General features: G+C 38.4%; 1 protein-coding gene across 2 annotated transcripts; it reads left to right on the forward strand.

The window, feature by feature from the left end:
* The first annotated feature begins 6117 nt into the window (after positions 1 to 6117).
* LD (Homeodomain-like superfamily protein) lies at positions 6118 to 17976 on the forward strand. Of its 2 annotated transcripts, none has more exons than XM_087321948.1 (14): positions 6118 to 6480; positions 8323 to 8350; positions 8947 to 9077; positions 9165 to 9511; positions 10902 to 10995; positions 11123 to 11216; positions 11314 to 11400; positions 13465 to 13504; positions 13784 to 13844; positions 13937 to 14007; positions 14078 to 14154; positions 14923 to 15594; positions 15694 to 16917; positions 16990 to 17976. In XM_087321948.1, the coding sequence occupies exons 1-14, from the start codon at positions 6205 to 6207 to the stop codon at positions 17718 to 17720; spliced, it is 3933 nt and encodes a 1310-aa protein (XP_087178074.1). In that variant the 5' UTR covers positions 6118 to 6204; the 3' UTR covers positions 17721 to 17976. The 2 variants fall into 2 exon arrangements, with proteins under 2 accessions (XP_087178074.1, XP_087178075.1); XM_087321949.1 differs by having other exon boundaries at positions 6120 to 6480; positions 15694 to 16907; positions 16983 to 17976.
* The last annotated feature ends 383 nt before the right edge of the window (positions 17977 to 18359 follow it).

Consider the following 18359-nt stretch of genomic DNA (forward strand, 5'->3'; position numbering starts at 1 on the left):
GTTACCGAATGTATTTCAAATTGTCTTAACATTGTTAATGAGTGCAAAGATGATTCACTTAACACCAAAATAATGGTCTGATGCTCGGAGAAGATTAACCACCACCATTACCCCCATCTTTCTTACGAGACAATCGGCAAGGAGAAGAACCTTTGAATGAGAGAAGAGTGGTGCTTAAAGGAACGACTCCTGTTAAGCGTCCACATCATTGAAAGTTGGTACATTATTGCCCCTCTCCCCCTAGTAAGTCACTACAAGAATACGGTCTCCTACATGATCAATACAAAATCGATGTCAATTCACATAATATACATGGTCACTACACGGACAAAAAAACAATGAAGATGGTTGAATATGTATATCGGTCCTGAATGAGCCAACACAATAATTCCTTTTGCCAGAGAGAAAGAAAGAAATATTAACGTCTTCTAAGGCCAAAATTGACCCATGAGACAAATGGTTTACAACAAAAAATGGGATATTTACCCATTCATCGAAAGTAAAAAATAAAAATAAAAATAAGATAAAAAATAGAGTTTTAAGCTAAATTGTTCTAGTAAAATAACAAACATGTTCTATATAAAAAACATGTTCTACAATCAAAATGATGTTATACTAGGCCTAATTTCATTTTCATCCAAGTTTCTCGAAGAGAAGCGGGAGGTCGAAGGGTTTCGATGTGGATGTGGCCCGTGGTCCCAATGTAAAAGGTACCCCAACCATAGCTTCTAGTCGACATAGCTCACGTTCCCTTATCTTCTTAATCTTTTCTACTCCGTGTCGACTTGTTTTGAAACCCAACATCCGAGGGCGTTTGGTTGTTCTTTGCATTTCGGCTTCCTCAAGAGAGAGGTCGAGCAGCGTAAGTGTATCCACATTCATCGCCTCCCCTTGTTCTTGAAAAATTACACTAGTTACAAGTTGATGAATAGTAAAAGGGTTATGGTTAACACTTTGTAATTTATTCTCCCTATGTTGTTTTAGCTCTAAAATAAACCTACCTAGTCTCTTTACATCGAGGGTATCTAATAGTTTGGAGAGGGTGGGAGAGGGTCCTAATATGTCTTGGTATTCCACTCATATCTCGGCATAAGTTGGGCACTTGCATGTGAAGTGATACTCATCCTCTATCTCTATGTGGCACAACCTACATAACCTTTCCTCTCTAGGAACTCTATTAGCCCGACCATTCTCAATCTCAAGTTGGTGAGATGATATCCTAAGTTGTCCAATGACCACCCTTAGTGCATTTGATAAGAATGTATCTAGATATCTTGGTCGTGTAATAAAACCTAACTGAGAGAAGTGCAAGAAGTGTTCCTTATAGTACAACATTTTAGATGGGAATGGCTCTCGTGGGTTGATCCATTTATATCGAGTGTAAAATTTGCCATATTTCTTGGCGTATCACTTTATTACGGTCTTCATGAGATATTAGAGTTTGATCAGTCCCATGGTTGTACTTAAGGGGGGGTAGGTTATTAAAGTCTATGTCGTTTGCAAGTAACCAACTCACCACAGTGCTATACCAAGAGCTAGTGTCTCCAGACGCATGTAGGGATCGGGATGCCTCAAAGGCTCGACGAGATATCCTATCTTGTGGTTGGCTATGTATCTGATGAATAAAAACTACCACTTGAAAAAGTGTTACTACTAACATCACGGGCAAATTGAACTCTGCTCTAATAATGTAATGTGGTAATGTCAATTTGCTTCGGAGTTGACGTGATAACATTGTCACCAAAGGTCTCTCTAATTGCGTCCACATAAAAGATGGTAGACATGGAGTTCATACTACTGATGCATACATGAGGGAAGGGGTCACTAATGAGTCGAAGAGCCATCCCTTAGTTTGTGGCTCTTGAAAGTATGCCTAGTGGCATTGTCTCTCTAAGAGTGAGAGGGATGCATACCCTCTCATTAGCCTATCTTTGGTTGCCTGGGTCATCGAGAATTTACCTGAGCGAGCACTAAAAGTGACTCCCAAGTATACATATGATCCAACTACCTCAACTAGTTTATGAGAGAGGATTAGGTGACATTTACTCCTAACTCGGGATGATGTATGAAAGATAAGGACTTTAGTTTTTGCTAGATTCACTACCAGTCATCGTTGTGTACAAAAGTCATCTAGGGCATTAAGATGCTTTTGTAGGTCGTGTTCCGACTCCGAGAGCAAGACAATGTCGTCTGCGTCGAGTAAGAGACTAACTTGCGTATCCCCAATAACTACTCCCTTGCCTCCCTTACGAGCAATAAAATCTGTGATTTCATCAATGTAGATCCCAAAAAGAGTCGGTGATAGGGGGCAACCCTGTTTTACACCAATGGTGCTAGTGAAACAATCGGATAGGCCATCTGGGCATCTTACGCACCCAGAGACTTGCTCATATAGGGCATAAATGGCCCAGATCATGTCATTTGGTATCTCCAAGCTCTTAACTCTATCAAACAACTTCTCCCTAGGAACTGTGTCAAAGGCTTTGCGGAAGTCCACAAAGCAACAAGAAAGTTTCTTCTTACGAGCCTTCGTCTGGTCAATTAAGCACCTAAGTGTGAAGATATGGTCAATAGTGGAGAAGGCTCGTCTAAAGTCAGCCTGCTCAAGTGCTTGAAGACTTAATGTTTCCATATAATCGTAGTTGAGAATCAAGCTCAACTTGCTCTAGTGTGTGAACTCACCTTGAGAGTGAATAGACACTCCAACGGTCAAGAGTCACCATTATGTCACCTCTTTGTATTCTAGCATTTAGTATGAGTCATAGAATCATATTCTATGACACATAACTTATGAGCTTTCACATTCCCCATGCTCCATGAGTCTTGTAGTTAATGAAGAGAGAGGGTGACTATATAAAGCACCCTCCTCCCACCTTGTATCGTGTTGAGTCTTTCTCCTTTGTTAATATACTTTACCTTGCGTATTCTCTGTGTCTTACTCCTTGTCTCTCTCTCTCTCTCATACACACACACACAGAGTTCATATCTATTCCGTTACACAAGAATCATACCTGATTCTTTACAATCGTTGAGCTCCGCTTCCATTACCGCACCATATAATTTGGCGAGCATATGACCTATCATAATGGTCCTATATGTATTTGGGTCCATTGGGTCCCCTCCTTTATGTATAGGGGCCATTGTGTTCATGGTCCATTGTGGTGGAAAACCCTCAGCGAGGGCGTGGTTGAAGATTAGAGTGAGAAAGGGGGCTAGGCACTCTCGAGCATATATGATGTGCTCGGCTCACAATCTTGCGTGGTCCATGGATTTCCTATGTTGTAATTCTTTTATGACCTTTGTGACCCTAGAGGTCGTGAAAAGTGTCCCCATGGTAGGTCGAGGTGTGGAAGGCATTGGAATGGGTGGTTGGTTCGGGACATGGTAGAGTCTCTCAATATATGTGTGCCAAATATTGGGATCCTCGATGGGTGTTTGTGGTCGCGGTTCCCGTAGTCTCTTCCATGCAAGGGCGCAAACCCTACTCATGAGCATCTGGTAGAGTTCCCAATATTGAGATGCTTCCCAAGCTCGTCTTTTATGACGTGTCATCTTGTGCATCTCTTTATGATCCTGTACTGAGGAAATAGTACCACTAAGTCGCGACACTTTAAGTTTTCTATACAACTCTCTACAATCCTCGTCATACCACTTTTTTGTGCCATAGACCCTATTCTACTATGATCAGAGTGTTTCGTGTATGGGAAGCTACTAATTGTTGTTGAGTGAAGTATGTGTGCGAGTTCTATAGTGAGGTTCTCAAAAGGCAAGGAAGAATCAAAAGAGGAGAGATGGGCTTGAACATGTCGGGAGTAGATGTCAGCGATCTCATGCGTGAAATGTATTATGGTGTGATGGTTTGGTTGACTAGAGTTGGTGGTGTGGGAGGTGTCGCATTTTAGCTCAAAGTATAGGAAGCTATGGTTTGCACCAATGGGACATGGGGCCACTCGGAAGGAGTTAACCATGTCGGTAGCTTTAGGGCGTCCTATTAGGTAATCAACTATGCTTTCCCCTCCTCCAAGTGGGAAACATGTGAGCGCTTTCGAGCCCGGCCACTTGGCTAAGCCATTATATATGATCATCTGGTGTCGGCTTCCAAGTTCAAGCAGATGATGGCCAAAGCTTGTGGCGTCTGCACCTTGATCCTTTGATGTACGCGTTATGTCTAAGTCTAAAGGGTCGACATTCACTATTTCTAGGTTTCTATCCATCTAAAATATTGTGCATTGTCGGGATTGGGTTCTCGCATTGAAATTTCCTACAAGGAAGACTTCCCTCCCCTTGAGAAGAATATCGAATTATGTCATCCAATAAAGGTTTGTATGGAGAAGGCCCATGTGGTGTTCCTTCATCAACTATACTCGCCTCTCCAGCCATATTATACCGGGATCCTTTCGGGGGGGAGTAACAAACGGCGATAAATATCGCCCGATCCTTGCTAGTGAGGACTTTCACCCACATAAAACGGGCTTCTAGGTCTTTCTTTAGTATTTCTATCCTATCATGTATCTCTCTCCAAAATAGTATCACAACCCCTCCAGACCCTCTAGTGGTATGTCAACGTGAGGTTTGTCTAAAGACAGATTCCCAACGAAAACTGTCAACTCTTGGCAGTCCTCGATTTGGACTCTGATGTGTTTCTACTAAAAAAAAGTATGCAAGATACCTTCAAAATCTCCTCTAGATGGTCAGGGTGTGTCCAAAGTGCACCGTTACAGTTCCATAAAGTCATCCTAAGTTTATTGTCTATCACATGGGCCACACACTGTCAATTGGCAACGTGATCATTTATTATCACACATTCGTCTCGGTAAAAAGCACGATGCCCCTCTTTACGAGCTTGTATGACTCATGACATACAAGTTTTACGATGCTCAATTTGCATCTTGGTCAGGTCTTCATCGAGGTAGATAGGGTCCCTGCCCAATCCTCGAAGAATTTGTCTCTTTTTAAAAAATGCGATTTTAGATTTGGAGTCCTTAAACTGAAGGTCCAAAGCTCTTTTCCTAGTGGTGTCATGTCCTACCCTCTAAGTTTTAGTGATTGGTAGGGCTTCGTACCCCAACATTTCCCCTAATGTTTGTGCATCTTCATCGGGAGATGCCCCTTCCTTGAGCCCAGTAACTCATACATTTATGCGTCGAGCTTGACTCATTTTTTCCTCCTCAAGGGTAGTGTTTACAATATTTTCATTGTTTAGTTCCTTTTTAATATTACGTTTTACTACATCAACCCACCTAGTTTTTGCTAATTCCATATCACTTTTAACCTCTTCCTTAACCTTTTTGATCTCGTCCTTAATATCCTCTAGGGAAGATATTTCACCATCTTCCCTAGATATCTCAAGGTCCTTAACTTGTTTCTGAAGGTTCGCGTTGTCTACTTTAAGTTTCGTTATTTCGGCAATAAGCACTTCTTTTTCTTCCTTATTATAATTTCTTCGTGTGTTTCCTTATGGTTTCTTCTAGAAGTCATGTTGTAATTCAAAAGATAAAAGAAAGAAAAGACAAAAATGACAGAAAACTTAGCCGAGCATCGGTGCCTTGGGCGCTAGGTACAAGTGTAGAAGCACATTTATACTCTTTCGTTTATCAACCGACGACGTCGTCAGAGAAGTGTAGGTGACAGCGGCGGTCGACAACGATAACAACGGCAACGACTACAAACCAAATGACAACGGCGACAAACGACGACAGCGACAAGCAACTGCGATGATAGACGAGGACAGAGGATGGGGACAACAGACGGCGGCGGTGGCAGCATACATATGTATGACATACATATGTCCTGGTTTATGGACTTGGGCTGTCCGGCCAAGAAGGCCATGCTACCTACCGTGTGAAACCGATTTCTCTCTCTCTCTTTCTCTCTCTTTCTCTGGCAAAGGAAGGAAACCCACACACACACACACACACACACACACACACATACACACACACACACACACAAGAGACGAAGAAACAGAGAAGAAGAAGAAGAAGAAGAAGAAGAAGAAGAAGAAGAATCAGAGAGAGAGAGAGAGACGAAAGAAAGACTACGAACAGACAAGCGCAACGACGCAGAGGTTTTTGGCAGCCCTTCAGATCTGTATCCATTAGAACATGCACAGAAAAACATCCCCCCTCTTCTTCATAGCTTTATCTTCCTCAATGCCCTCTGTATAAAATTTATATACTTTCTTTTATATCTATCTATCTATCTATGATCTCAACAGAAGCAGATATGGCGGAAATCTCTATTCAACCTAATTTCAACACCACCACCACCAATAACAGCAACAATAACAACATCAATAGTAGCAACAATAGCCACAATTATAACAATGGCTATGGTGAAGCTCTGAAGCTCGGAAGAGATGGTTTTGAAAGCCTTTTGGAAGCTCAAAGAGAATTGATTCATTCACAGCTGAAAGATCTGCAGAAGCTCGCACTTCGACAATGTCAGATCACTGGGACGAATCCTTTGGCTCAGGAAATGGTTAGATGTCCACGCACGCACACGTGCACATTTAATATTCCTTTTTTCCCACATGTCGTTTCTGTTATTTAGTAGGAAATTAGGGCTAGGGCTAGGGGTATGGCTTTAGGGATTTCGTAATATCTCGTGAGCCTTAGTTTGATAGAATATCAGGTTTCTGTCTAAATTATTTGCTTTGTCGTTTGGGCCTTAGTTTGGTAGAGAATTAAGTTTTTCTTTTATTTCAAGAAAGAAATGGTTTTGCTGATATGGACTTTTTGGGTTTTCGTCTGACCCTCTTGCCTCAGAAAGGATTTGTCTAATAGAAGAAGTAAGATTTTTGTTACGGTTTGACGAATTGTTAGATATGTACATATATTCTTTTTACCCCTTTTTGTCTGATTTGAATTTGGATGGGAAATCAGAGATAGGGTTTCGAATCGAGAAATGGTTAGTGCAATAAGAAGTTTCCATCTATCAAAACGTTAGTCCTAGGAAAAAGCTCATCTCTTACATATAAATATGATGCTTGTTGAATAAGCAAGGCAAATTCATCTTGTGATCTATACAGGATTTAGAAAGAATGCCAATGTTCATGGGGGATATGAACACATGAATACAATATCTTCAATAACAAATCTCTTCCAATAAAAAAGGGCATGCTGAATTAGCTCTTGTACTGGAAAATTGCTCATGAAATTCAATACTGATATATATACATGTGCTGGTTCTAAATGAAAACTAAATGTCGATGAATTTGGACAAACATGTCATGATACCAACAAAGGTGTTAGGGTAATTTATTATGAATTATCTCAGTCAGATGTGCTTTAAAATTTTTAAATTGAGAGTACTCTCTAGTTCTTGGTTACGTTCCCACAACTGTATATACTATGGATACCACATAACCAACAAAAGTGCCATTACCACAGTTTCCCTATTGAAATTTTGAAAATTGAGAGTGGTTTGCAAATCTAGGTTATCCTACCATACATGCACATACAATAGGTACTACTACTACTACTACTACTACTACTACTACTACTACTAACCATAAGTTGAAAGAAAAGCAGTTCGAGTCTGGTTAGTTGAGATGCAATGGAAGGAGAAATAAGTCCATCCCATAATTTCACATACATAGAAGATGCATTATCAAATTTTAAGAATGTATGGGGCTCCAATTGTGAACATTGCAATGGGAAGAACCAGCAAGAGCAAAGAGATGATTAAAGAGTCACCAAAACTCTTTGTTTAGATATTAAATTTGTATTGCAATCACATTTGAAATGGTCATGTTTAGCAAAAAAATTTAAAATCTATATCAGAATCTAATGATACTTGGACATTTGGAACTAAAATACAATTTATGAGAAATATAAGAAGGAATTTTGTTAGACAAGTATAAACTGACGTATGAAAAAATCTTACTAAGATAAGGTAGAACATTATAATTTTATCAGTGCCTTTTCATATTTCTGCAGTTGATACAGTTCTTTCATACTTGGGCTTATGTTTTCGTATCTGGGAGTCTGTTTTTCACCAATTTCTCCTTCATAAGAGATCTGTTCTTACAAGTTTATGCATTCGTCTATGGAAGTAGAGGATGCCAAGAATAGAGGGGATAATTTCTGCACGGCAATCCTGACTAGATAAAGCTAGAATTCCATTAGTTTTTAGGTTATTTGTGATTTTCTTCCTGCATGCGAGAGTTGAGTCTCGACTGTCTCACCTGCCCTGGATGTAGTCGTGACATATTGTTATCAGGATGTATATTCTGCTTCCTTTCATTTCTTAGTTTGTTTAGTTTTTTTATCCTTATTTTTAAAGTGTAGAAATATCTGATAGTCTCTATATGGTTTGCAGGCAGCGGCTGTTCTGGGCCAAAATATGGGTAAGTGGCTACTTGCTACACAGAGAAAGGAGCAATTCTCCTTTACTTTCTGAAGGCATTATCTTCATAGACATTGGGAGGTTGATTATAATCTACCGTCCTGAATATCAGGGCTCATAAAGATCAGAACTGAAGTTTAGAACAATCACATATATTTCCATTGTTTTCTTGGGTCCAACGTTGTGAGCTTTCTAGTTGAAATCCCACAATTGCTTGGTAGTTCTATATTTGCTGGTGTACTTTTATTCATGTTTTCTGGCAAGGTTAATTTACACACCTACACTTAAAGGTTATGGTGTGTAAAATGATTTCATTTTTCATTGTCGATTCTTTTGCTCTGGTACTTGTTCACACTGAGATATAATTAAAAATATTGCTTTTGCAAATGGTATATTTAGTATATCTGTATTAGAGTCTGTGTTCTTAAGTATTCGTTAGATCTTTTCTATGCGTGCCTTTTGCCCTTTTAGTTTTTGTTACTATAAGATTGCTGCTTCTTTAATTTTTCTAATTTGAGATTGCATTATGACCACATTTTCTGTACTTTGATGCTATTTCTGTGGGTCACATATTGAATGTTTTGCTGATATCTCCAGGTAAAAAAACTGGTGAAACTTTTACACCAAAGGCATTGAAATGTCTATACAATGTCTTTTCAATTAAGGACACTATTACAAAAAAGGAGGCTCGAGATATTAGCGCATTAACTGGAGCCACTGTAACTCAGGTTTCTTTTATTGTAATAGTTCTTCATAATTCTGTAATATATATGACTGAAAGCAAACCATTATTTGATCTGTTTTATATTTTCCAGGTTAGAGAATTCTTTGCTGGACAGAGAGCGCGTGTCAGAAAAGTTCTCCAACTGTCTCATGGGGAGCGCACTAATGATCCATCTTCATTAACTTTAGATGTAGAACTGCCAATAGATGGTGCACATGAGAGCAGCGATACAAAGTTATTGTCGATTCCAAAAGTAGATGCCCAAGATTCTTACATTTGGCTATCAAATGCACTCCAGCAAAAAATAGATGGAAAGGAGCTGTCTTCGGCTGAAAAGGCAGAGAAGCTCATCAATGCTATGCGGAAGGAGAAAACATTTATGGGGCAAAGTCAACTTGCAGAAATAATTCTGCAAGCACATAGAGCTGTCTTGCGCTGGTATAGGTCAATAATCCTTATCACTTAATAAATATATATGAATTTAAGGACTAAGTGCTAGGAATGATACTGGTGTGCATATGATGAGGAAAAAGAGCATTTTTAAATGTCTTGTGATGGCTTTTAAGGACTAAATGCTATTGATTAAACACATTAAACAATAGTCTATGATGTAACTGTAATGATGAAATTCATGAAAACCTATGGTTCAAGCTCATATGTTCAATGCCACTATAGTAACTTTCTATTGTTTGTTTATCTATTGATCGTATTTGATTATCCTTTTCAGTTGCTAGATCAAATTTATGTTTTGAGCCTAGTAAGCACTCCTACTAATCACATTGAAGGAGATGGCAGCATTTATCCAGGCTATCTATGACAAAGTTCTCTATCATTGGACTTCTTTCTTTCTTTTATTCCCACTCTCACATTGTTCTATATGTGTCTTTGATGATGCTTCCTTGTGTGATTGTGCTTATGTAGCTCACAATTATTTACTGTTTATAATAATACATGCTGCATAATTGAGGTCTTCTTGCTTGCATAATTGATGTAAATTCTTTGGTGAATAGAGTGGCCTATGTTGAGATCAGAACAATTAAGTGTAAGTGTTGTAATGCTATGTGGTACGTTGATGCCAGAATGTAGTCTGAAATTTGAAACACTAATGTTAAAACATAGAGTAGTATTGTTTGGTAGCTGATGAGAACCATAGTGCAGAGAAATGCTGTTTACCCACAGAATGAAATGTGGTGAAATTATTTTGTTGAAATTTTTTGTTTGAGATTGTTACACAGTGATTTTCTGTTCTCTCCTTTACTCTTTTTCCTAGCACACTTTATTTTCCTGTTTTACTAAATATCAGAGGGTTTACATTTTCCATTCCTCTCTTCATGGTATACAGTGCAATACGACTCTCCTCTCTTTCCTGCAATTTCTAGCATTTGCCCCAAATGTTTTTGTCCCACTTACCCAATCTGTGAAATTTCTTTTTGCTCCATTCTAGCACCGTGGATAAAGATGTCTAGTGGTGGTAGGCAACAATATTAAAAATTTCAATAATTTTAAAGCTAGTTATGTTTTAAGTTACTATATTTAAATATATGTGATGGTCTGGACTGGCACTAATGTATGTTAACCCTGTATTTCCTCATTTTCCCTGTTTGTAGAAACTCCCTCTTACTGTATCCCATTCTCCCATCCCGAACTGTACACACACCCTAAGATTCCATATTCCAACTAAATGATTTGAAGTATTTCTTGTGAGTGCTTCAGCTCTGAAATAAAGTTCAGTAGGTGGCTTGAACATAATCTGGATGTGCTTGCTGGAAGATAATTAATTGTATTCATTTGAGCTTCTGCTGTTGTTGCTAATATTGTTTGATGACAGTATGATGGCCAGGGGTGGTTTGCAGCAGATCACCAAGTGGTTGATGCAAGCTTCTATGGAGGAACAAACTAGTCTTATACGTGTTCTACTGAAGGTGCATTTTCCTTTGAAATTTGGCCATTGTATTTTTTACTGTTATCAATGTGACATTTTGGAATTAATGGTTTCAGCATAAGTGAAGCACCGGTGTGATATATTGGCTTAATATGTTCTGCCTGCAGGCACTGAACCAGTTTCCGCTTGGATCCACTTTACCGAGGCAGATGTCATTGCTTCTGCAGACTATCAATAAGTTGCGGTTTCACAGGGCGCCAGGTAGTTTATTCCTTATATTCCTTTCTTTCATTGTTTAATGGTGATGAGCTAATATGATTGGTACGGGTACTTTTCTAAATGTATCGGTGAAGATCAGATGTTGCTAGCTGTGCACGATCTCTGCTTTCACGATGGAGCAAATTTTTGAAGACTCCTCAGAATGGAAAGATAGCCCCATCTACAGGCAATGCTTCTTTCTTCAGGGGTCTTATGTGCATATGTGGATCTAGCATTTGTGGTTTCTTTTTCATTCTGCATTATTTTTATTTATTTTAAAATGATTCCTTTCAAAGGTTTCATTTTACTTCAAAGTTTATCTAGATGAATAGGAAGTGCAGAGTTCTTGAGTGATATATAAAATAAAAATTTGGGACGGTATATGTGAGTCAGGTGAGTGGATCTTTGATCAATGTGAGACTATATCATCTTAAACATGCATGGCCTATCCATGAAATACAACTTGAATTGGAAAAAAAACTGAGAAAAAATTCCTACTGTCATAAGCTGCTGGCGTGTTATACACAACTATAGACTTCTAACATCTGAGGGAGAATCTCAGTAAGTCACAATCAATGATAAACTGAATAGCATAAGAGAACTAGCACTAAACTCGGAAGGACTGATATAAATGTAGAGCAAATTCTAGCACGAATCTAGAAGATGGTTGACAAAAGGTTTAAATGATAATTATCATCAATCAGCAAACCTTTGATTCATATAAGAGCTTTCAAGAAATATGTAACAGCAAAATAATTTAAAGATCAAGAGAGATGTACCACAAAGAGGGCACTGCCAAACGTAATCACATATTATAAGAGATTCAAACTAAATATGTTAGATTGAAAGTGAAGTGACCCTATCTACCTATACAAATGAACTGAGAATTTACAAATTATTGACAGCAAAGTTTAACATATCTATGAAGGAAACCAGAAAGAGCAACTCACCCAGACAGGTTGCAACTGGAAGGCTATGACAAATATTAGAACAAATTGCACAATAATGCTACAAAGATAACCACTAATGGGAAATAGAAAAGTCCTTCAGTGTCTCTCAAATCATAAATAAAACTAACTTAAACTAGCAGATCTAATATCAACTGAAAATTGTCTATGGTGGTCATAGTAGACAAGTAAAAACAAGACAGCCTTGATTCCCCTAAGAAATAAAAAAATGCGCACATACACGTCCATATATTTAATTATCCAGAATAGTAATATGGCAAGGTTTTCAGCTCAAAATTTGAAAAGTGTAAGATTTGTTGGTTAATTCTCTCCATGATTGCAGTCTACATAGGTATCTTTTGAGCATGTGTTAAATTTTGTGAGAGCTCCTCCCTTGGTGCAATGAATATTCAAGAATGCACTAGCTCTGGAGATAAGGGAATAAATACTATACACTAGAGCATCATCTCATTTTCAGTATATCATACTTTGTGTTGTCTTATGATTCACTGTTGGGGTCTAAGGGGTAGTGGCAATTTCTGGGAACCCTTTTAATTTGTAGCCAAGAGTTTACATGTCTGGCATGCATTCATTTTTTAAACAGATTGAAAACCCTGAGAAAATATTTGGAAAAGTAAAACAATTAAATAAAATAATTAAAAAGGTAATGAATGCAAAAATAAATAAAAGCAAAATGCTCCAGACAAATAACAAAAGCAAAACATTGCAGAGAAACGTTTCTTCAAACTTTTTAGAAATGTGGGAATTGGTTTGGTTTTTAGACATGGGTCAAAAAAGGTGTTTCCTCCAGGTTTTCTGAAGGTGTCCAAAGAAGATTTCTTTTGCATGAAAAGGGTGTAACTTGAAACCACTGACAAGAGAATTCAACAGCTCAATTACAAAAATCATGGACAATACATTATTGTGTATTTAGTCACTTAAAAATGTGGCACTTTGCTAGAGATGGAAAACTCTGGAAAGGGTGAAGTGCTGATTTAAACTTGTTAAACATGCTTGTGGATCAAGTAATTTTGTAGGTTCTTTTGAGTATAATTCATGGATATTCTCTCTGAAAATTCAAGATTTACTAATGACGTCAAATTTGCAAAAATGCAGGGTCAGCTGAAAGGGCATTTACCCTGGCACTATGCATTTTATTTTATTTGTGTTACATATACTATATACATATAACGTGTATAATATTTACATAGGTTTCTATGCGGTATGTTTATGTGCATTGTTTCTCCATCATTGCTATAGAATTGATCATGAAATTGACTCTGTCAGTACCACTCATTTTTCAGGATTAAATCGGATATCACAACCCTCTCATAAGCACAACAGGTAATCAATTAAAAAATTTGCCATCTGGAACAATTGCTATATGATTATTGACGCTTGCTGTAAACTTATGTACCTCATATCATTTATGCCGAGCCATCAGTTTGGTGATCTATGTGTCTGTAATACTATGTAGTGTCAATTTGTTTACCATTGCTTTGAGATCCTGTATGGCTCATAATTTTTTGCTCGGAATTTAAATAATTTGATTGGAAGTGATTCTAGTTCATATGTAGGTGATGCTACTAAGATCATTGTGATTTTGAATGTTTCTATATTCAGGGATGATGCAAGTTCACATGTAGATGATACTTCGATAAAAAAATCTAAGATTGACCTCATGGTAAAATAATATCCAAGTCATCTACTTTTTAAATATGGTGATTTAAATTATGGAACTCTTTCATTTCAAACAACTTACATCTGTTTATGAAGGTGGAGTCCACTCGAGCATCATCAGACGTTGCATCCAGCTCTTTTCAAATAGACAAGGCTGTCCAACCAAGGTTAGTTCTTGACAAGGATGAGATAATATATTAAAGTTACCACTGCTTTACACCCTTGAGTTGGATGTAGGGATGAATCTGTGAGTGTCCCAGATATTGAGTCATTGGCAAGAAAGCGGATAGCCAGCATGCGACTTCAAGGAGACCGTATCCATACAACTGTTTTGTACCTATGTTGATCCCTCAAGCCTGTAGTTACAATTGGAAAAATTGATTCTGAATCTTATTCTGGGATGGTTACTATAGTCGGCATGGATTGTTTTATTTTCTAACTGATTGAACTACTACTTTTGGCATATTTGATTTGTTTACGGTCTCTGTAGATCATTTCGGCCTTTCAAAGATATTAATAAAATATTTGAAAACATGGAGCTATTTCTCTTTGTTCTATTGGGTCTGTACATTAGTGGTAAGCCATATTATTAACACACATGCCAATGCCAAATCTCACTAATTGCACTGTTTCACTGGATAACAGTGCAAAATTTAGGGGCTTGATGCATGACCTTCAGATCTACTCCAGACAACCTTAACATACTGGCTACCTCTGTTTGGTCTCTCTATTCCTGCATAATTATTATCCATTTCATTTTTTATTCCCATCCATTTTCTCTCGTTATCAGACATAGTAATTGATCTCATCTGGATGTACTTGTGTTCTTCTCTCAACTTATTTTGGTCCGTCGAAGACATTAGGATATAATTTCTTTTTCTTATGTAGATCTAGGGGTGAGATAGATTGATAAGTGAAGAATATCCTATTTTCCTCCATTTTATTCAACTTTTGTATTTATAATTGTGGGGGGGTTACTTTCTTGCAATTGATAGGTTAAGAATATCAGGTCTTTTAAAGATCACATATTTGCATATGAATGTCCACCAGTCAAAGGTTTCTTTCTTAACAAAAATATCCAGGTTCCAAGCAGAAGCGGAAAGTTCAACTTGTTGAAGCTTCAGTGAGACGTAGAGATATGGATGGTGTCAGGGTCTCTAGTTTTGAATCTACACCACGACCACTCTCTGCCGACGACATAAGGAAAGCCAAACAACGGGCCTATTTTCTGAACAGTTCAAAGGCACAAAAACCTTCGCTAAACAATCAGAAGGGCATTATTCCATCAAATCTAGGTGCACCAACAGTCAGTCGTTGTGATCAACAAAATATAGGCTTGGTTTCCAACCAAGAGCAGCTTTTGGAAGGGGTCTCAAGAAATCTGAGCTCTAATTTAACTGCCTCCAGTACTGAAGCCAGCCCTACATCAAGGGAGGATTTAGAAAAAAGTTCACTCACTATGGCATCAGTTGATTATGCAGATTTTCCTGGTTCCAGGGTTTCAGATGTAAAATTAGATCAAGATGGTGGGCAAATTTCAGATGTAAAATTAGAACAGGATGGTGGGCAACTTGCAGACATGAAATTAGAGCAAGATGGTGAGCCGCAAACTGCACAAATAGAGAACATATCAGGATCAGAGGTCAAGGAATTTGAAGAACCAAGTACCAAGGACAGCAGTCCATTAACTGCAAAACAACTTCGAGACACAAGTTTCATTGAATCCCCCCTGATTCAGTGGGTTGAACCTCCAAGTATGATTTTCATCTACATAGGAAATTCTTCTTCTACAAGAATGAATACTGTTAGAAGTGCCTGTTTACTAAAGTCGTTGCTCTTTATTTACTTTGTAGGAGTTCTTCTTGATCCTCAATGGAGAGTTGCAAGTGGGGAACAGAGCAGAGAGACTCATTCTCAATCTTTACGGCTGAACAATGTGGAGGAAGTTTTTTATACATCAATAGAAGGCATACCACTCAATCCAGAAGAGCCTGCAGAAAAAATCTGCCTCTTTGTGGATGATGCTTCAGTTCCTGAAATTCTTCTTGAAGCAATAGATGAAGAGAACGTGGAAAGAGATGGTGCTCTACAGTCTCCTAATAGTGAATCAGGAAAACACGAGGACGATGGTAATAAAGTGGAGGGTACTGTCTATGTTTCAGATGAAGGATTTGACAGTATTAAACCAATAGAAGTCTTTTCTAAGTGTCAAAGTGAGCTTGAGTTGGCATATTCCTCAAAACTTTCCCATGACATTAAAGAAGAATCATCGCTACTACAATTATCATCAGGACCTAATAATGGTGGAGTTGAATTCATATCTGATGTTGATGCATTACATGGAAACAGTAATGGGAAACATGTAATAGCATCTACTCTTTCTCAGAAGTATAATGAGGGTAAAGAGATTAAAGATATGCCCTTTTATCATGCAAACAATATTCAGAATATGGAGCATGGTAGTGTAGGTTTAGAGCATGACTCGATGCTTCCAAAGGAAGAGGTTTTGGTAGATACATTGGGTACAAGAAGCAACATAATTCTGCCTCAGAGGGAGAATGAAACAGTGAGTAACATACGAGCAAATGGTCTTCAACCACCTCAGCCAGTTGATCCTTGTTCCACCACTGGAAAAGACGGGACTGGTTTGAATATTTCTGAACTAAGTCCAGAAGCATGCGCGGAAATGCTTAAAGTTGTTCTCCCACAACTTGCTGACAATGGCAAAGGATTTGGTGCTGATCTTGGATTACTTTCTGTGTTTTTGAAGAATCCAGAGTTGGTCCATACATTGATGTCAAATGGTCCTGGTAGTAATACGGAGTCTTCAAAAGATTTGGCAAAGAAAGATTCAAATATAAGCAGCCAGATGTCCAACTTGAGCATCGAACTAGCAAAAATTATTGCTGGAGGATTGCCAAATGAAACGTTCAATGCTAAAATTGGTCAGTCTATGCCCATTAACCCTGCTGTGGCTCAGGTAGGAGAACCAACCTTCAGAAAACCTGGAGAATTAGCATCACCACAACTATTATCACTGCACGAGTCCCAGCCAGTCCACCAATCAGTGAGTACCCCTGTTTGAGAGGAACTTCTGCTATTTATATGTTTTGCCTAGCTTATGCTTTACCTTTTGTTGCAGATTCAACCTAAAAATAGCCAGCCATTACCGCCGGCTAACAAAGATGTTGCTATACACAGAGGACAGGATTGGATTGATGCATATGGGCATGTTGCAAGGTTTGATGAAGGTACTGGATTAAGTAGCTCTTCAGTAACCTGGGTACCATCAAGGCCAGCCCATGACCGTGTTTATACTGCTGGAGAATACTCCCAAGGGTTTCAAAGTTCTAATCAGTCCATTCATGGGAGAGCTTCTCACCCAGCAACATCTTCTCCGTCAATTCAAAGAGGGCAGACTTCTATGTTTGTGCATAATGGTCGGGAAATGAATCAATCAGTTCACGCTGTAGATAGGCAAGAAATTACCCTGAGTGGCCGGAACCCACAAATTCCTTATGTGGATTTGCCGAATCAATCATATACAAAGCATAGGGATAGTGGCATGGTGGTTGGAATTTTGCCTGTGCCAGAAGTTTATCATCCCAACCACCGTGTTCAGCCTCCAACATCAATGCATGACATGCATGCTCGGCATGCTGTGAGAGGTTTAGTGCCACCGCAAGTGATCAGTAACAGTCACCTCAACTATGGGCATAATTACCATGATCAAAAGCTCAGACCACAACATATTTTACCACCACCACCATTACCACAAGCAAGGCCTCCACCATCCTTTGCAGCAAACCCCATAAGACCACAGATGATGTGGAGTTCACAATCTCAAATAAATCGTGGTAGACATAACAGGCTAGGATAGATATATCAAGTGTTTTCATTGAGTTGAAATTTGGCAGGAGGAGAATGGCCTCAGATGGGTTGCTACATAGAATATAAAAAAGCAGTTTTGCATGATGTACTTTGGTATAGCAGTTTTACTTTCTCCAATAGTATAGCATAGGTGTTGGACAGAAAATTGTCCATGTGTATTCATCTGCAGGCTTATGTGGCCTGCACCAATTTGTAAAGTAAGCTCTTTGTAGAAAGAAGATTAATGGAATGATTATAAGACACTTCTTTGGTAATCTGTCTCGACCTGGTGTATTAGTCGATACTTCGATGAACAACTTTGATTCTGCTTATTCGGTGATGAAATAGTTGAGCCTAATTTGGATTATTAGTGGATCCACATGTGCCAAAGAAGACCCTAAGGCTTTTTTCCTCAAATTTGTCAATTGCTTTTTTTGCTAGCTTTTACATGACCTTCCAAGCTTGAGTTGTGATAGAAACATGGATTGGTTGAGCTTGGATGAAGATGATGTAAGGATGGAAGATTTTAGAATATACATAATGAACTTGATACAGTGGCTCTCTAGATATGAAGTTTGCATGTTCTCTTTTTGCTTATTTGATTCAAATATAAATTTTTACCAACTTTTCACCCTCTCTTCTATCAGGC

This window comes from Azolla caroliniana, unplaced genomic scaffold (genome assembly GCF_043228905.1).
Source record: "Azolla caroliniana isolate FFs.n. ecotype wild unplaced genomic scaffold, voAzoCaro1.0.p SCAF_7, whole genome shotgun sequence".
NCBI classification, from domain to species: Eukaryota; Viridiplantae; Streptophyta; class Polypodiopsida; order Salviniales; family Salviniaceae; genus Azolla; species Azolla caroliniana.